We start from the raw sequence: 20359 nt of genomic DNA, 5'->3' as shown, positions 1-20359 counted from the left end.
ATTTGATTAAGCAATTGATATCACATTTATTATTGTAATTTTTTTTATCTATACGAGTTTATATATATATATATATATATATTCGTCTCAAAATTACTTCTCCCTCAAAATTAAAATGAAATGACAAAATTATTCAATAAAAAATATACAATTGTTTCCATTGTATATATGCAGTAATAAACAATGACAAGATTTAAGCTTGACCTATTTTACGTTAATTAAACTAAAAAAATAAGTATAACTTGTTAATTAAAAAAACAATAAATAAAAGGGGGTTCTTCCTAAAGGAATTATAAATTGGATATAACTTAGCTAGTTTCATAATTTAATTATAATTTATAATTTATAGACTTTAGGTAATTTTTTAATTACAAATTATAAGTTTTTACAAAATATAGCTTAAACTCTTGAAGAGTATAATAGAAAAAGCTTATTATATAACATAGCTTAAACCTTTTAGGAGTGTATTATATAAAAATGACCCAAAGATAAATTTGTAATATCATAGTTAAGGAAACATGTATTTTTATATATTTCATCTTTTATTCTCACTCGGAGGAAAAAGGAAGAGAGTACTTAGGTTTTTAATGCAACAATAAGACAAAGATTTTAAAATTGAAGGTCAAGAAGTGTCATTCAAATTATCAGCTGTGTTTACAACCCCATCATTTGATTAAATAATTAATATTATATTTAATATTGTATATATTTATCTTTATTTTTATCTCTTATTTATTTTTATTTTTCTTATTAAATAGAATGGGACAACAAAAAATATGTCATTAAAATTACGTAAACATTTTATTGTATGTATGCAATAATAGGCAATGACATGATTTAAGCTCGGCCTATTTTAGATTTATTGAACTAAACACAATTTAGAATATTTTTAAAAATCGGACTTTTTTAATAAGAAAAAAGAAATAAATAAAATGAGATTTAAAAAAAAAGGAATCTACTTCAATGACCAAGCAAGTAAATTAACTGGTAAAAAAATATTATAACTTAACAATAACATGAGATTTCATGTTTGAGTATCAATAAATGTAATTATATTAAATATTAAAAAATAATTTTATTTTATTTTACTTGATTCGAATTGCCCACCAAAAAGCACATAAATAAATAAATAAAAAAGAATCAGCTTCAAAGCGTTTCAGCCGAACCGGCCGGTTCAATCCAGACCAGCAACTGTATCCACTCGTTTCGTTCCTTCTCTTGTCTTCCTCTGTTTCATTCATGTCATGTCTGAATTATCAAACACAGTTTAACTTTTGTTAGTCACAACAATGGCATCAACCATTCTCCAACTCACTTCATTTTCTCCCACAAAACCCAACACAGAAGCCCCAAAACACGAAGCCACTTCACTCGCACATGAACCATTACCTTCCCTTCTTTCTCTCATACCCAAATGCACCTCTCTTAGAGAGCTCAAGCAAATTCAAGCTTACACCATCAAAACCCACCTTCATAACAACACCACTGTCCTCACAAAGCTTATAAATTTCTGCACTTCCAACCCTACAACGGCTTCAATGGACCACGCCCACCAAATGTTTGATCAAATTCCTCAACCAGACATTGTCGTTTTCAACACCATGGCACGTGGGTATGCACGATTTAATGAGCCAGTTAGAGCAATTATTTTGTTTTCTCGAGTGTTTCACTATGGCCTCCTTCCAGATGATTACTCTTTCTCCTCTCTTCTCAAGGCTTGTGCAAGGATCAAGGCACTTCAGGAAGGTAAACAACTGCATTGCCTTGCTGTTAAACTCGGAGTCAGTGATAATGTGTATGTGCGTCCAACACTCATAAACATGTACACTGCCTGCAATGACATGGATGCTGCTAGAAGGGTCTTTGATAAGATTGACGAGCCTTGTGTTGTCGCTTATAATGCAATCATCACGAGTTATGCTCGGAGTAGTCAGCCCAATGAGGCCTTAGCTTTGTTTAGAGAATTGCAAGAGAGTGGTCTTAAGCCAACTGATGTGACCATGCTTGTTGCGCTTTCATCCTGTGCATTGCTAGGGTCGTTGGACTTGGGAAGGTGGATCCATGAGTATGTCAAGAAGAATGGGTTTGATCAATATGTAAAGGTGAATACTGCACTAATAGATATGTACGCTAAATGTGGGAGTTTGGATGATGCCGTTTCTGTGTTTAGGGACATGCCTAGGAGAGACACTCAGGCATGGTCGGCAATGATTGTTGCTTATGCAACACATGGGCATGGTTCACAAGCCATATCCATGTTGGAAGAAATGAAGGCTGCAAAAGTGCAGCCTGATGAGATAACTTTTATTGGTATATTGTATGCATGTAGTCACAATGGATTGGTTGAGGAAGGTAATGAGTACTTCCATAGTATGACTCATGAGTATGGAATTGTTCCTAGTATCAAGCATTACGGGTGTATGGTGGATTTGCTTGGTCGAGCTGGGCACTTGGAAGAAGCCTATAGATTCATAGATGAGTTGCCAATTAAGCCAACACCAATTTTTTGGCGGACATTGCTATCTGCTTGTAGCAGTCATGGCAATATTGAAATGGGAAAACAAGTAATGCAGAGAATCATTGAATTGGATGATTCCCATGGTGGGGATTATGTCATTTTGTCAAACTTGTGTGCGAGACATGGAAGATGGGATGATGTGAATTACTTGAGGAAAATGATGATAGACAAAGGAGCAGCAAAAATCCCTGGCTGTAGCTCAATAGAGGTCAACAATGTTGTGCATGAATTCTTTGCTGGGGATGGAGTTCATTCCACTTCTACCAAATTGCACGGAGCTCTTGATGAGTTGGTAAAGGAATTGAAGCTGGCTGGGTATGTACCTGACACATCTCTGGTCTTTTATGCAGACATAGAAGAAGAAGAGAAAGAAATTATTCTTAGATATCACAGTGAGAAATTGGCCATTACTTTTGGTCTTCTGAATACTCCCCCCGGAACGACAATTCGTGTGGTCAAGAACCTTAGAGTCTGTGGTGATTGCCATAATGCTGCTAAATTTATATCATTGATCTTTGGTAGGCAAATTATTCTGAGAGATGTCCAGCGATTTCATCATTTCAAAGATGGGAAATGCTCCTGTGGGGATTACTGGTAGTGGAGTTTATTGACCCAATATTCATTTTTTTAATCAAAATTTAGAAAACTGGTCTATTTATTGCCACAGAATTAAGTGAACAGACACTGTGTGCAACCCAGAAAAAAAGGTTTGTTCCTGTAATCTTGGGAATGTTTCATAGTTACATAGTCCATGCTTGTATCAATTACTACCGTGGTATATAGCTCATTATATTGCTGATATTTTTTGTCATTGAAGTTTATTTACGTAAATAAGAACATGTATATTTGACCTTGTGATAGTAGATATATGCTGGTGGCCCTGGAATTTAAACTGTAAGTAATACAATATACTTTGTATGCTGCATTAACCGTGTGTTTAATTTATTATTATAGAAGATTCACTGGTAAGACATTGCTCAGTTAATACTTTCATGGTCTCTCGGACTTGTATCATGGCTTGGACGTCGAAATCAAGCAAATTCTCTTTCTCCTAAACTTTTTCTCATTTTGATAGTTTGAATAAAGTGTATCAAATTAGTTTGAAAAAGATTTTGGTATCTACTATTTTCATTCATTTGGGTTATTGGAGGTGTCCATTATCACTCTTATTGTGATTTTTGTCTAAAATATTATTTTTATACTACATGAGGAAAAAAAAAAGTCATTTTAGATAAAAAAATCATTTAATAAAAATGACAATAGATACCTACATGTGACAATAGTCATATCTTTGAATGATAGACCAATATATTCTTTTTTAACTACATTTTTGGTTCATTTAGTTTTTCATATCTGAATTTTTAATTTTTAATTTTTTTTAGCTAATTAAATTATGTGATTTTGTAAAAAAAGAATTAACAGCCAAATTATTTCTATTTTAAAAATCACGCAAAGTTAATTTTTGTCAAAATTTTCATCTAAAATACCTACATTCTCATTTCTTTTACTCAAAATATTATGAAATTGAACTAATTAAAAAAAAATTCTTTTTTCAAACCACAATTCCATATCTTAAAAGTCCTTCAATTTTTGTTAAAAATTCACTAATTTTTAAAAACATTTTAAATTATTTTTTATAATAAATTTATCATAAATCACACAAATATTTAGATAAAAAATAAGTGAAAAATTTAAATTAAAAAAAATGAATAAACTAACTTTTCATAATGTTAGAAGTAAAAGAAATAAATTAATTGAAAAAATTAAGAAACTAAAATTACAAATAAGTCAAATTAAAGAGATAAAATTAAATCCCTCTTCTCCAATAGCATCAATTTCCCATGTGAACACACACCTACAAAATCTGCATTAAAGATTTAACAAAAATTAAATAATTGAATGGAAACAAATAAACATCAACTTCAATGTCAGAAACTTCCTGTATGAACATTGCTGGCCCTTTATTTAGTTTCAGCCATAACTACAAATTATGAACAATCCGTTCTCCACGCCATTCTACCAACCTTATTAGCTCTCATGAAAGCACTGAAAAAAGTTTTGCAAGTTAGACTTTTGACCAAATTGTTTAAACAATTTATTAAAAAACATGAATGTTATATATATTTTTTAGTTTGAGCTAGTTTTGACCAGATTTATAGCAAGTTTTCTCTATGTGGAACGCAAAATAATATTAAAAAATTAAGTTTTATATTATTATAGATGAAATTTTCACACACTGAAACGTTGTGTGCATGTAGAAAGTTCCATCTAAGCAATGAACAAAATTTGTCTTTCTAAAATAAAAATAGAAAAATAAACTACTAGACACTTTGGCGGTGGCACATGAATTTTTTTTAATTAAGACTTTGTTTAGACGATAAAGTGAAATAAAAAATTAAAATAAAATAGAGATAAATAAAATAAACAGCAATAAATTTAAAGTTTTTTTATAATGGAATTTTAAGGTTATGGTGAAAATGTAAAGATAAATGATGCAATTGAAAAAACTAAAAGATCATATTACTCCTATAAATTTGTTCTCAAAATAAGTTATATAACTTTTATATGCAAACAACAATGCTATTTAAGATTTAAATGTGTTATTTATGCATTTTATGGCAAAGAGTGTGAGTTAAAATATGAGAAAGTTAGTTAAAATTTAAATATTTCACTCATATATTTTGATTCAAACGTAGCATAAGTGTAATTTAATCATGGGAAAAAGTATTTTATAAATTTTTTATTTAAACTACATGTATACTCTATAGATAATCTTATTCGAATAAAATTACTGTAAACTACAACACTTTAGAGTATTTAATATCATTATATTTTTTAAATTTGATTTCAAGATTATTAATTAATTTAAAATAAATTTAGATTAATCTACATATTTAATAATAAAAAGTATTTTATTTATGTCATTCATGATTTCTTTTTTTTTTTTTAAATAAATAGAATTGTGAAGGATGTTAATGTACAGTGGCAGTTTTTTTAAGTTGAAAAATATTATTTAACACAAATTTTAAACATTTTAAATTATCATTTAAAATTTATTAAAAATTATAAAAATATGATAGAAAATATTAATTTACAAATATGAAAGACTTAAAATTTATATAATTTTTAATAAATTTTAACTAATAATTAAGAATATATTAGAAAGTTAATGTCCCTATTTTGCTTTGAATTTTGAATGCATTAATTTGTTTGAATTCTCTTTAGTGACCGTTATCTTCAAGCACATAACGTGCAACTAAATACTTGACCAAGTCACACTAGCTAGTTTTAACCTTTTTATTTTTATTTTTTCTAATTTTTTATTTTTATTTTTAAAAAGAAGAGACTTTCCCTTGTAATATTGACGAAATACTATTTCTTTCTGTTATGTTATTTTACATGTCAGCACCTACGTGGTTAGTAACTTATTTTTCCTTTAGTTTTTTGCCCTTTACTTTAATATTTTTTTAATATGATCGATTTTATTTTATTATATTGCATATAAATTTGCATTTATTTTAAATTTGTTCTACAATAAATTCAGATTTTAAAAATTTTTAATGTGTTTACAAACATACATATTTATATCATTTATCAACGGGAAAGTATGATACAAATATGATTTTTATAATATTATTTTAGTTTTTTATCCAGATATGAACTAAACTTGTTATAAATGTTATCAAAATCGAAAACAAAATTACTTTTTTATAACATTTTTTATATTAAAAAATGGTTTTTTGGTAAAACAAAAAAACCCACACAATCAGATAATAATCTTCCATTTAATATCGTATAAAAAACAAACAGTTTTTTTGGTAAAACAAATTTTATTTATCATTATTGTACCGAAAGAAATCCTCCTCCCATTACTTTACAGCTAATTAGATTCCATGAAAATGTCATATCTTGAAGTGAGTAATTTAAGTTTTTAATAATTATTTATTTGTTAAATGAATGAAATATTAAATTATTTTTTATTTAATATTTTATTTATAAAGTATTAAATATACTAATATAAAAACTAACAAGTATCTTATCCATTGCATAAGTTTTTTTTTAATTAAGTTAAAAACTAAGTAGTTTCGATTTAGGGAAAAAGGATAAATTAAAAATAAAAGGAATTAATTTTAGAGTATACTAATTAATATTTGTGAAAAAACTAAATATAAAAATGAAAAGTAATTGAGTTGTGATTTAGGAATTTAAAATCTTGATGTGAAAGGAAATTTTAATATAAAAGTATCTTAATTTAAAAGGGAATTTAAAAATAATTAATAATTTAAAGTTGTTGAAAAAACAAAGAACATGTGTTAAATAAAAAAAAAGTGTCAGAGGAAAATATAAACATGAAAGGAAAATTTTAAAAACTTAACAATTTAAAATTTTTTTAATATTAAAATAAATACTTATAAGGTCACATGTCGAATAAATAAATAAATAAAATAAAATATTTCTAACATTAAAAAATAGAAATTAAAATTTATAATATAAAAATTAATTCAAAATTTAGAATCAAATTTATAATATAAGAGTTAATAATAGAAAATATTTTCACACTTCAAATGAAGATTGTATTTACATGATACATTGTTGCTCATTCTAAGAAATAATTAAATACTTTCAAATCCAAAAGAAATCATATCAATAAATTAAATAATGAAAAAAGAAGTTGGCCGACATGTCACCATTCTTCTGCAGCAGTTACACATGCAAACAATATCATAAGGCAGTGAGACATAAGAGGGATGAGTATATGCTGTTATGATACTTTTTCTTAGTTTCTTACCTTTCCCTTTTTTGTCTATAAATTCATCATCAATCCTCAAAACCATTCCTCAAACTCAAAACTATAAAATTCACACTCCTTAGTCATCCCATAAACTCTTTCAAGAAGAAAAGAGAGGCAAAAATGGATTATAAGGGATCAATTTTCATTAAGCTTCTTCTGCTGCTGCACTGTTTAACAGTTCTCTGTGCTTCACAGGACTTTGATTTCTTCTACTTTGTTCAGCAGGTAATATAAATTTCAGTGAAATATCATGATTTGATCATTATGAAGAGTCTCTTAATTAAATCATTGGAATTTTGCATTTGCAGTGGCCAGGATCATACTGTGACACACAGAAGAGTTGTTGCTACCCCACAACAGGTAAACCTGCTGCAGATTTTGGCATTCATGGTCTTTGGCCAAATTACAATGATGGCTCATACCCATCTAACTGTGATCCTAACAACCCTTTTCAGCAATCTGAGGTACTTTTATTCTGCTCATATTGAAAAAAATTTATTTGATCTTGTGTCTGCAAAGTTGTTATTTTATTAACCTTGTCATTCTCATATCCCAAGTTCATCATTTTGCCAATCATAATTGGACAAGGTCCAACATAATTTGTTAATACATCCAAGCACTTCTTTGAATCAAAAGGACTTTCGGCCCCATAATCATTGTAAAACTCATAAAATATGATTGCCTTTTTGTCCCTTCACTAGACAAACGCTTTCTCAAGTTCAACTTTTTGTTGAAAAAGAGGATGTCAGCTTGTAACTCTTTTCATGCAAAACAAACACTTCTAACACACGTTTTCTGATTATGTGAGTCGAAATCATCTCGTTTTGTAATTTTCTTTATCTATAAGTATGGAAAATCTTCATATAAAATTTATACGAATTAATTCTTTTATATTTTATAGGATAAATGAAAGTAGGGGATGTGGTGAAAATCATATCACATTTGTCGTATATGACTTTCGTGCAAGAGAATTCGTACTAACGATCATTTTCCATAAAAAAATATATGTGATTGATATTTTTTCTTTTTTTTAAAAAAAGAAATACCCTTTCTCCTATTTATTATTTTTTTAAAATGTTATTTTTATATTAAGGGGACTAAAGATCATGGTGAGACACGAATTCAAATTAGGTGCCGTCACAATTTGAGGTACTCATACAATTATTGGATGAAAATCGAAGGATTGGAATTCTAAATTGATGTTTTAAAGAATAAAGGACTTGGATGAATGTGAATTGTTTGATGTTCATTCAAGGGTTGTAATTTAATAACCGTAGTGATTACACTAAATATGGCCACACCTAATCCAAGCCTATTATTGATCCATACACCTAACTAAATGACACAGTCTAGTTTTTAAATAGTGGAACCCACCCAATAGCAAAAGAGCATTAATTAAGAACAATGTATTGTTTGAATTTCTTGATGCAGAATTTTTCTAGTTTTAACCTTAAACCGGAATCTAAATATATTTTAATCCCAAAAGTATTATGTTTCTATGATGATTAATTTACCACTAATTTGTCTTTGTATATGATGACAGATATCTGATCTCATTAGCAATTTGCAAAATGATTGGCCCACACTGGCATGCCCAAGTGGTGATGGAATACAATTCTGGACCCATGAATGGGACAAACATGGCACTTGCTCAGAGTCAATCCTTAAGCAACATGACTATTTTGAAGCAGCTCTCAACCTTAAACACAAGGCCAATCTCCTTCAAGCTCTTACAAGTGCAGGTATATAATAAAATTTGGTTAATTAATTTGTTGTTTTTGTACATTATTTTCATGGTCTGATAACAATATGCTTTTACTAAATTGCTTCAACCTTAAACAATATTATGCTTTACACATTATTACAGGAGATTTATAAAAATAATTTTTCTAATTTATTTTAACGGATTTTATAATCAAACTCATACTAGAAATCTTTATATAATAAACAAATATTTTTAGTTAAATTGCATGCTGAGTTATGCCATTTGTTTGTGTCAGGAATAAAGGCAGGTGGGGGATCCTATAGCTTGAGCAGCATCAAAGGGGCTATAAAGGATGCAATTGGGTATACTCCATTCATTGAGTGCAATGTGGACTCATCCGGTAACAGCCAGCTATATCAAGTTTACTTGTGTGTCAACACTTCTGGGTCAGATCTCATTGAGTGTCCTGTGTTCCCCAGGGGCAAATGTGGCTCAAATATTGAGTTCCCATCTTTTTAGTCATGGGTTTGAAAATGAATTATGAAATGTGAATGTAGATCAATAAAAAAGCTACAATATTTAATATCATTATTGTAAATATATGATTTTAAAGCACCCTAATGATTTCTTAGAATTTGTGGAAGTTTTCAAGTTTATTTTCCAGTTAATGTAATGATATTTGATTACATGTTATTGTCCTTTTCATGTCCAGTAGTGGTCAATTGAAAATGCTTTATTCAATAAAATGTTATATGCAAATTATAGCCAACAATAGTGCAATTTGTTTTCCAAGTTGAGTTAAAATATGCAGCTGAGAACAGGTAGGGATAAGTACTATAACAGTTGGTTATTTTATCTTTTCAGATCATGAATGAAAAGACATGTTAAGATTACACCTTGTTATTGTAATTTTATCAATTGAATTACCTGTCTTTTAAAACTAATCCTTCAAATTAAGATGCAACATAAGATGAACTAAATTAATATTTTGTTTGTACAGCATGACTACACGTCTCTTGTGAAATGAACACTACATTTGAAATAAAAAAAGTTGATGTTTTAAAAATGAACATATGTCACTGAAAATTTATTCCTGTATTAAAAATTAAATTATACATTCTTAAACAAAATATTTTTTAAAAGTTATTCATGATTTTATAGTAAAATTAGTATTTTCATCCGTTAATTTAAAGTAAATTTTAATTTTATTCTTTAACTTTTTTCTATTGTACTCTAATTTTTACAAAAGTTTCAAAAAGTTATTTTTCTTTAAACTCCTTTTAAAAATTGTATTTTTTTGTGTCATGTGTACTATGCTTACATTTATTGTTTTTCCTTTTAGATCTTTAAGTAATTTGTTTATGATTTGTAATTTAAGTGGGAGTGCTTGACGTTAGTAGTATGGAGATGAAATTTAAAGTATAAGAAGACAAAGATGAAATAAAAAAAATATAAAAAATAAGGTCAAAGATTTAAGAAGAAAGACGATAAAAGCACACAAAATGTATATGATACAAAATAACAAAATTTTTTAACAGAGTTAGAATTTTTAACAAAAAATTGACTTATTTAAAATTTTTGTAAAAATTAAAGTAAAAAAAATTAGAGAACAAAATCAAAATGTATCTTAAAATTAACAGATAAAAATATTAATTTTGTCTAATTTTATTAGGACCTATTCACATTTTTTTATAAAACTACATTACTTCTATTACATTGATTTAATTAATTTTATTTTGATTAATTGTATTAATTTATTTTCTATTATATATTTTAATTTTAATTTGATTTATAATTTTTCTATATCAAATTAAATATTTTTTCAAATAAATTAAAATTTAAGATCATTATAATCTTATTAAATATTAACTAAAATTTAATTTTTAAATCTTTTGTTTTGATATACATATCAATAAAGATAATATATCTTAATTACAATAATTTATTTCCATAATTTTTTAATAAATTTTAATAAATTTTTTTTTTTGCTAATTAAAGGGGCTAAAAGCCCAGACGCAAAAAAACAAAATTAGTGATCTAACCTAGGAGATCACCTTCCCAGAGAATCAAGACAAAGGAAAGGGAGGAGGGAAAAAGGAGCAGAAATAATACAGGGAGATAACAAAGAATCATCTAGGCCTAACTTAGCTAAATGATCTGCACTTTGATTTGTATCTCGATAAACATGACTAAATCTAATAAATTAAATAGGCTGAATTGCCTTTCTAATTCTGTTAATAAGATCATACAGAGGGTGGGCAACATTCTGAACATTGAGGATGAGGGTCAAAGCTTCCTTAGCATCACTTTCAATCCAGATTATATTAATGTCATACTTAGAAACAAGCTCCAACCCGATCAAAATACCCCAGAGTTCAGCTTCCACAGGAGAACAAGGGTCCAACTTCTGGCTAAAACCAGCAATGAAAAGGCCTTGAGCGTTTCTGATTAGACCCCCACAAGCAGCAGTATTACTAGACAGAGAGACAGCCCCATCCACATTAAACTTCCACTGATGAGCAGGGGGAGGAATCCATTTATTGCAAACCTGATCCTTAACCTGGTTAAAAAAAGACCCAGTCAGAACACCATGACAACTTGTATAGGCACTAAAGTCAGAGAGAATTCTCTGAATAAGGACTTGAGAATGGGCTGAAAGGTTATTAAATACAAAACTATTTCTATCTTTCCAAAGATTCCACACAATAAACCCAAATAAAGTATTCCAATTGGGAAATTGATTGAGATTCTGGTTAGAGAGATTAAGGCTTAACCAATCAGAAATACCACTACTAAAGAAAGTAACCCATTGATTAGTAAAAATAAAATAATCCCAAACAGCCTTTGCAAAATCATAGTCTCGAACCACATGAATAACAGATTCCTCATCATCAAAACATCTAGTGCAAAGGGGAGAGGATGACATACCTCGCTTGAATCTTTCAACATTAGTGAGCAATCTATTGTGAGCAAGTTTCCAAAGAAAAATTCTAACTTTGGGAGGACCTTCCCAATTCCACATAGCTTTAAACAAATTTTGGCTACTAACAGAGATATTATTAGAACAAGAAAACAAAGAATATGCAGATTTGAGAGAAAAAAATACCATTATTAGTTAAATTTCAAAAAATAGAATCAGGACCCTTATAATAGAAAGAAGAGTTACTATTAGCCACCAATCTGCAGATCTCATCAGGGAGAACAACAGTAAGCTTCTCCTAATCCCAGACCCCATTCCTGGAAAAAGAAGCAATAAGGGTTTTCTGGTCTAAAGAGGAAAGGGAAACAGTACTATAATTAGATAAAATACAAGTTTTATGACACCAATTATCAGACCAAAAACTTGCAGTCATTCCATCACCAATAACCCAACCAATTCCTTGTGAAAACATTTTCCAAACAGACCCTAAGCTTCTCCACAGATGAGAAGATTGGAGGCCTATCTTAGCCTCAGGATTCTGACTCACATTATACTTATATTTATCACAAAGAACTTGGGCCCATAACGAAGAAGGAGAGGTTATCAACCTCCACCAAAGTTTCATCAGATAAGTCCTATTTAGAGTGTGCAAATCCTTTAAATCAAGACCTCCTTCAGATTTGGGTGTACAAATAGTATTCTAACTCACAAGATGACACTTCTTAGCCCCTAAAGATCCCTAAATAAAACTCTTACAAATCCTATCAATTTCCTGGCAGACAAAAGAGGGGATTAATTGAGTTTGCATTGTGTAAGTCGGGATACTCATGAGACAAGATTGGACAAGGATTATCCTCCCTGCCATGAAAAGGGAATTCATTTTTCAAAGAGAAAGTTTTTTCCTAATTCTATCCAGGATATAAGAGTAGTGGTTCTTAGAGGGACGGTGATGACAAATAGGAATGCCCAAATATTTACCAAGATCCTTAGTCACAGGAATCCCTAGACAGTCACTAATGGATTGGGATATAACAGGGTCATTATTTGCTAAGAAAAAAACAGAGGATTTACTATCATTTATTTTAAGACCATAAGCCATGCAAAATTCATTGAGCACATCTTTAATAATAGTCGTTTGACTAATAGTGGCTTTAGAAACTAATAGGATATCATCAGCAAATATTAGATGGGAGATTTTAGGACCATGCCTACTGAAAGAGAAGGGGAGCCAATCCCCACTATTAATTTTATCATTAATAAGATAAGTAAGTCGTTTAATACAAAGAATAAAAAGACAGGGAGAAAGAGGATCCCCTTGTCTAATACCCCTAGAGGGTTTGAAAGGGGCAATCACAAAATTATTTCAATGAATAGTCATAGTTAAAGAGGAAATGCAATGCTTAATGACTTCAACCATGTTAGGACCTAAGCCAATTTTTTGTAAAGTATTAATTATGAAAGACCACCTAAGGCTGTCATAAGCCTTCTTAAGATCTAATTTAATAATCATATGGCAAGTTCTACTTTTAATTTTATGAAAAGAATGAGTCAATTCTTGGAGAATCAGCACATTATCAATTCCTTGCCTTCTAGGGATAAAACATGACTGATTACTGGAAATAAGATTAGGAAGAGCATCTCTAATCCTATTAGCAATGAGCTTTGTGATAACCTTATAACTATTTCTAGATGGACCAAGTTTCCTTTTGGTAGGTTTTTTTACTATCATCCAAGGGCCAAATTTTCCACTTAACATCCCCAACCTCATCTTCTTGACTAGGGAAGGTATTTGATTCTTTATTAATGGATCTAGAAATTTCATCATTATTTTTACTAACTATGGATTCAAAAGGTTCTGTAATATTAGATTGAACAGAAGGGTTAAAATCAAGCTTCTCACTACAAAGATCCATTCTGTGACCATATCTACCACAATTAAAGCAGATTAAGTGTAAGCCCTCATATTTTACTCAAAATTCCTGACCTAACACTTTAAAAGAAGGAACCAGTTTTTGGTTCAGATCTAATTTCACACATATTCTAGCAAATTTTCCTTTAGAAACTAGAGAACGGTGAGGATCGATTTTTAACATTGTCCCCAGACATGGCCATACTTGCCATAAAAATTTCTGGTTATACAGTTCTAGAGGTAAGTCAGGGATTCGAATCCAAGCTGCAATTCTTTTAAGATTATAGTCCTTAGGTCGAAAAAAATGTCTCCACCTCTGGACCAAAAGATAGTGGTCTAAAATTAGCCAAGGTCCCTCAAAAAGAGCAAATTTATAGTCCTCTAGTTTGTCGAATTTCACTAGGTAATAATCATTATTCGGGTCTAAAATTTTTAGATCTCCATTTTTTACCCATAAAGTTCCTAATTTCTGGTTTAAAAACTTAAAACTTATAGATTTGCCTAAGAGCTTTACAATAAGGGCATATTTTCAAGGTGAGCACCATTTCTCATAGTCTTCCAAAGGGATTCTAATCTCAGGGCAAAGATCCTTATTAACATTGACATCAGGGGCATCCACCCCTTCTTTTGGAGGAATATCAAAATCCTCCATTATAGATCTGAGAATTTCATCATTGCCTAAGTCCATAGATATATCTTTTAATGCTAAGACTTTATCCCTATAAGATGTACAAGAAGGAGAACAAGGGTTAGAGGGAATTTGATTCGAGGGTAGATCAAAACTCTGGTCTTCTTGCATAAGTTGATTCAGTGCCTCCTGAGGGACCACGTCCTCCACTCTAACTTTTTTAGAGATGTGGGTTTTGGGTCAACCTTTTTTAAGGAATGTTTCTTAGCTTCTAACCTCCCCATAATCGCTTCCTTATTGGGGAAGAGAGATGGAAGATCTTTTGTCACAACGTCGATCTGAGTTGATGGTGAAGAAGAGCACATGTCTTCTTGTAGATGTTGATTCAATATTTCCAGCGAGCCCATTGCCTCCATTCTGCCTTTCTTTAAACTGTGATCTTTAAGATCAGCCTTATCTGTTGAGCGTTTCTCAGCCTCCACTCTCGCCTTAAGCGCTTCCTTCTTGAATCGAGAGATCTAAGGGCTGGAGCCCTCCTTCATTTTTGTGGATGCCACTGGATGGAGATATTTCGTCAAAATAGCTGTAAGAGAAAGAGGAATGAAAGGGTTAAGCAAATCCTAAAAGAAAGAGGCGGTGTAGTCTTGCTGTTTTCCAAGAAACAAGAAAGAGGCCACTGATCTTATCTCCTTCAAAAAATTTTTTTTAATAATTTTATTTCTTTAATTTAGTTTCATGTATATAGAATATTTATCATTAATAATAAAATATCAATGACAAAAATATCAATAATTTTTAAATTATTTTATTTTTAAACTTTCTTTAAAGTGAAAAATAATCGTAGAATGCATCTTTAATTTTTTATATAAAAAATTATTTAAAGTTTAAAATTCTCATATATAATAAGAAAGTTGGTTGCTAGTATAATAAAATGTTATAAGTGATGTAATTGTTGGCAATCTATATTGGTGTAAAATTTTTAACAAATAAAAGTAAGAACCATTGTTAAATCAAACTATGAATAATTTGATATTAATACATATTCAATATATGTATAACGCAACATGACATTATTACTATTTTGAATTATCCATAGTTCAAAGCATAAAATAACATTAATAATATGGACTTTTGATAAATTTCTTCTTTCTAACTATCATAAGATTTAGTGACAATCAACAGTTAGTTTTAGTCAAATTTAGGCTTAAGAGATTAAATCTGAAACAATCTGATCTTGCGAATAATATGTTACCTGTGTTTTGTCGAATTGAGTGGTTCTTGTTGGCACAGAGACATGATTATTTATCTTTCAACTCACAAATTCTCACTCATATACAATAAAGGAAGAAAGGAAGAAACATTTGCTAAAAAATATTCACTCAATTGACGTAAATTTCCTCGTACATGCTACTGCCTTTTATAGGCTCTTCACTTACAATAAAACAAAATAGTAAATATCAATTATTCAAACATAGCCTGACATATAGCCTATTCTTCAGTTTCTTATTTTGACAATCTTCAACATTTGAAGATTTACAAATCTCACAAGCAAACAAGTAAACAAACGGTGTAGCAAACTTTGACATTTTTAATGCACACAAATCTTGACTTAATTCATAACATTGCCTCCCTTAAGTCAAGTTTGTATCATACCAAGCATCTTCTTCAATTTGTAAAATAACTCAACTTTTAACGGCTTCGTAAAAATGTCTGCAACTTGTTCCTCCGTGTGGCAATAATCAATCTCCACTTCATTTTCTGTTACTAGTTCCCGAATCTTATGAAATCGAATATCAATGTGCTTGGACCTTCCATGAAAAACAGGATTTTTGCATAATTCAATTGCAGACTTATTATCACAAAATATTTTTGTGGGAGTATCCTACTTTTGATGCATCACTTCAAGTATTCTTCTCAGCCACACTGCTTGGGTTGCGCAACTTGCTGCTACTATATATTCTGCTTCGGCCGTTGAGAGCGCCACCACCGGTTGCTTCTTTGATGACCATGATATTGCACCACTTCCAAGATGGAATGCATACCCTGACGTGCTCTTTCTCATCTCTATATCTCCTGCCCAATCACTATCTGTATATCCAACGAGATTCACATCAATGTCTTTATCATAGAGAATTCCTTCTGTCAGAGTACCTTTGATGTATCTGAGAATTCTTTTAGCTGCCTGCCAATGAGAATCTCGAGGCTTCTCCATGAATCTGCTGAGTAGTCCAACTCCATAGACAATATCTGGCTTGGTTGCAGTTAAATATTTGAGGCTTCTAATCAAACTTTTATAGAGAGTTGGATTGACTTTCTTGCCTCCAATGTCACTCGTCAGCTTCAACTTTCCTTCAACTGGCGTAGAAATTGGTTTTGAATTCACCATCTTGAACTTCTTCAAAATATCACCAGCAAATTTCTTTTGAGAAATAAAAATTCTATCATCTCACTGATCAACCTCAATGCCCAGAAAATAGGACATTAATCCCAAATCCGTCATTTCAAAATGGCGTGTCATAGCCTCCCTGAATTCTGCAGTCAACTTCAAATTGTTTCCAGTGATAATTAAATCATCAACATAAAGACATACGATTAGAACGTCTCCAGCCTCAGTGAATTTAACATATAATGTGTGCTCAAATGGACATCTCTGAAATCCATTCTCAACAAAGTAAGAATCAATCTTCTTATACCATGCCCTGGGTGCCTGCTTCAAGCCATACAATGCCTTCTTCAATCTGTAGACTTTATCTTCTTTTCCTTCAACTTCATATCCTGCAGGTTGCTCAACGTATACTTCTTCTTCCAAAGTGCCATTTAGAAAAGCAGATTTAACATCCATTTGATGAATTTTCCAATTATTTTGAGCTGATAGAGAGATAAGTATACGAATTGTATCTAATCTCGCTATAGGAGCAAATACCTCAAAATAATCAATACCTGACTTTTGTTTGTACCCTTTTGCTATCAACCTTGCTTTGAAACGCTCAATTTCTCCACTGGGCTTGTACTTAGTTTTGTACACCCACTTCACTCCAATTGGTCTTTTATCTGCTGGTAAGTCTGTCAGTTCCCATGTTTGATTCTTCTCAATGGCATGAATTTCTTCATCCATTGCTTTTCTCCAATGTTGATTATTTGAAGCTTCTTCAAAAGTTACAGGCTCACAATCTGCAAATAAGGCAAAATTGATAATTTCTTCATCAGATGGGTCATTATCATTACCCACAACATAATCCTCCAATCTGGCTGGTAGTCTCCTTTGCCTTTGTAGTCTGCTCGATGTTTTTGGCTCATCAGGTGTTGGATCTGCACGTCTATCCTCTTCTTCATAATTTTCTGGAATTATTGCAGGCTCATTTTGGGGCTTGGAAGACCAATCCCACATTCCTTCTTCATCAAAGGTCACATCTCTGCTGATAATTACCTTCTTTGTCACTGGATTATAAAGCTTGTACGCCTTTGAGTTGGTGCTATAACCAAAGAAAATGCACTTCTCTCCTTTGTCATCAAGCTTCTTTCTAAGTTGATCTGGTACATGGGCATATGCTATACACCCAAAAACTCTAAGATGCCGGATTGAGGGCTTCCTTCCACTCCAAGCTTCTTCTGGTGTTTTATCACAAACACTCTTTGTTGGACATCTGTTCAAAATATACACAGCAGTAGAAACTACTTCTGCCCAGAATTCTTTAGGCATTTGTTTTGTCTTTAGCATGCATCTCACCATGTCCATGATCGTCCTGTTCTTCCTTTCTGCTACTCCATTCTGCTGAGGAGTGTATCTTGTTGTCAGTTGTTACTGAATTCCATGTTGATCAAGGAAATCTGCACAGGCAAGATATTCTTGGCCTCTATCTGTCCTCAGTGCTTTAATCTTGTAGCCACTTTGTTTCTCTACAAATGCCTTGAATGACTTAAAGTAATCACAAGCTTCTGATTTATGTTTCAAAAAATACACCCAAGCTTTTCTGCTAAAGTCATCAAAAAAAGTGATGAAATATCTACTACCACCATGTGTTGGTATCTCAACCATGCATAAATCTGAATGCACAATCTCCAATGGCTTTCTTGCTCTCCAGGACTTTCCAGTTGGAAAAGATTCTCTGTGTTTCTTTCCAATTTTACAAGTTTCACATATACCTTCAGGAATGTTTATAACAAGCAAACCGAATACATACTCTTTTCTAGATAAAAAATTTAATCCAGAAAAGTGATAATGTCCAAAGCGTATGTGCTACAGCCAATCATCATTTTGTATGATGGAACTCAAGCAAGGAATTTTATCTTGTTGAACTTTCAAAGGGAATAGGCGATTAGGAGTCATTTTTACCTTGGCAATGAATCTCCTATTTTTGTCAACCAACATACAGTAGCCATCATGTATCTGCATGTTGTAGTCTTTCTCTGATAATTGTCCCATGCTCAACAGGTTGTGATGAAGACCAGGAGCATAGAAAACATCAGAGATGAAGTTTTGAGAACCGTCCTTCAATCTGATTGCAACTCGGCCTTTTCCCAAAATCAGAATATTAGAGTTATTTCCGAATTTCACGGTAGATTTTACCGTTTCATCTAGTGAGAAAAATAACTCCTTTTTCCCATACATGTGGTTGCTGCAGCCAGTATCTAGGTACCAAATATTTCCATCGCTTGAAAATCTATTTGCTGCTAGAAGTAAGGTTTGTGGATTATCAAAACTCTCACCTGTATGCTCATATTGATTTTCTGTTATATTTGCTTGTTGTTTGAATCTACAATCTACAGCTCTGTGCCCGAACTTTCCACAGTGGTAGCAATTGAAATTTGTCCTTTCTTGGTAGGTGAAGCTGCCTCTTCCTCTTCCACAGTTGGTAGATCTGATATTGTGTCCACCTCTTCCTTGATTAGGTGGCCTGAAATTGTTGTCTTTCCATTGTTGATTGAAATTACAACGACCTCTTTCTCTGAAGCTGCTACGACCTCTACCTCTGAAATTTATATTTCCACCTTCACGACTTCTACCGTCTTCACTTCGGCTGGATTCTGCTATGTTGGTAAAATTCACCTGGCTTTTCAAATCTTCTTCATTTGATTTTTCAGTTTTCTCCAATATTCTACTCACATGGCTTTCAATGCTACCTTGCAATTCTGCAACCGTCATGATGTCTGTGTCATGGGACTCAATTATTGTAGTCACCACATGATCAAACTTCATCGGCATGGTGCGTAGAATTTTCTCCACCACCTTGCTTTCAGGGATGTCTTCTCCATACACCCTTATCTTATTGACAAGATTTGTTACCCGTGAAAAATATTGTTCCACGGTTTCTGAACTGGACATCTCATATCTTTCATATTCTCGACGCATGGATTGTAGTTTGGATTTCTGAGCTCTCTCTACTCCTTTGTATGATAGCTTCAAGATGTCCCACGCTTCTTTGGCTGTTTTGGCATTTGCTATTTTGCCAAAAATTGAATAATCTACACCTTGGTGAATTTGTGAAAGCGCCAACTGGTCCTTCCTTTGAGTTGCATCATCAGCTCCTTGTTGTATGCCTTGTTCAATAAAGCTCCAAATATTGTGAGCTTTTAAATGAGTGGACATCAATAATGCCCAATAATTGTAATCTAGTTTCCCATCTAATTTGGGACCAGACCAAATAATATTGTAGTTTGTGGCCATCTTTCTCTCTCAAATAGACTCAAAAAATTTTGATAAAATGAGAACTCTTTTGTTCCTCACACACTCAATATTTTTTTTTAAAATTTTTTTTTTACTGACTCTCTCACAGACTCACAAAACAAATGCTGGATCTATCCAGTGCTCTAATACCAATTTTGTTGGCACAGAGACATGATTATTTATCTCTCAACTCACAAATTCTCACTCATATACAATAAAGGA

At 31.4% G+C, this 20359-nt stretch overlaps 2 protein-coding genes across 2 annotated transcripts; both read left to right on the top strand.

Moving 5' to 3' along the window:
* The first annotated feature begins 1163 nt into the window (after positions 1-1163).
* On the top strand, positions 1164-3476 carry LOC113868492 (pentatricopeptide repeat-containing protein At2g02980, chloroplastic). Its single transcript, XM_027504119.1, has one exon. It carries the CDS (start codon positions 1290-1292, stop codon positions 3114-3116), a length of 1827 nt encoding a protein of 608 aa, XP_027359920.1. The 5' UTR covers positions 1164-1289; the 3' UTR covers positions 3117-3476.
* Positions 3477-7257: 3781 nt separating this feature from the next.
* Positions 7258-9724, top strand: LOC113868493 (extracellular ribonuclease LE-like). Its single transcript, XM_027504120.1, has 4 exons — positions 7258-7535; positions 7619-7774; positions 8854-9052; positions 9311-9724. The coding sequence occupies exons 1-4, from the start codon at positions 7431-7433 to the stop codon at positions 9532-9534; spliced, it is 684 nt and encodes a 227-aa protein (XP_027359921.1). The 5' UTR covers positions 7258-7430; the 3' UTR covers positions 9535-9724.
* Positions 9725-20359: the final 10635 nt, after the last annotated feature.

This window comes from Abrus precatorius, unplaced genomic scaffold (genome assembly GCF_003935025.1).
Source record: "Abrus precatorius isolate BTA unplaced genomic scaffold, Abrus_2018 Scaffold6, whole genome shotgun sequence".
Classification (NCBI taxonomy): domain Eukaryota; kingdom Viridiplantae; phylum Streptophyta; class Magnoliopsida; order Fabales; family Fabaceae; genus Abrus; species Abrus precatorius.
This window is presented reverse-complemented; position numbering and strand designations above follow the sequence as displayed.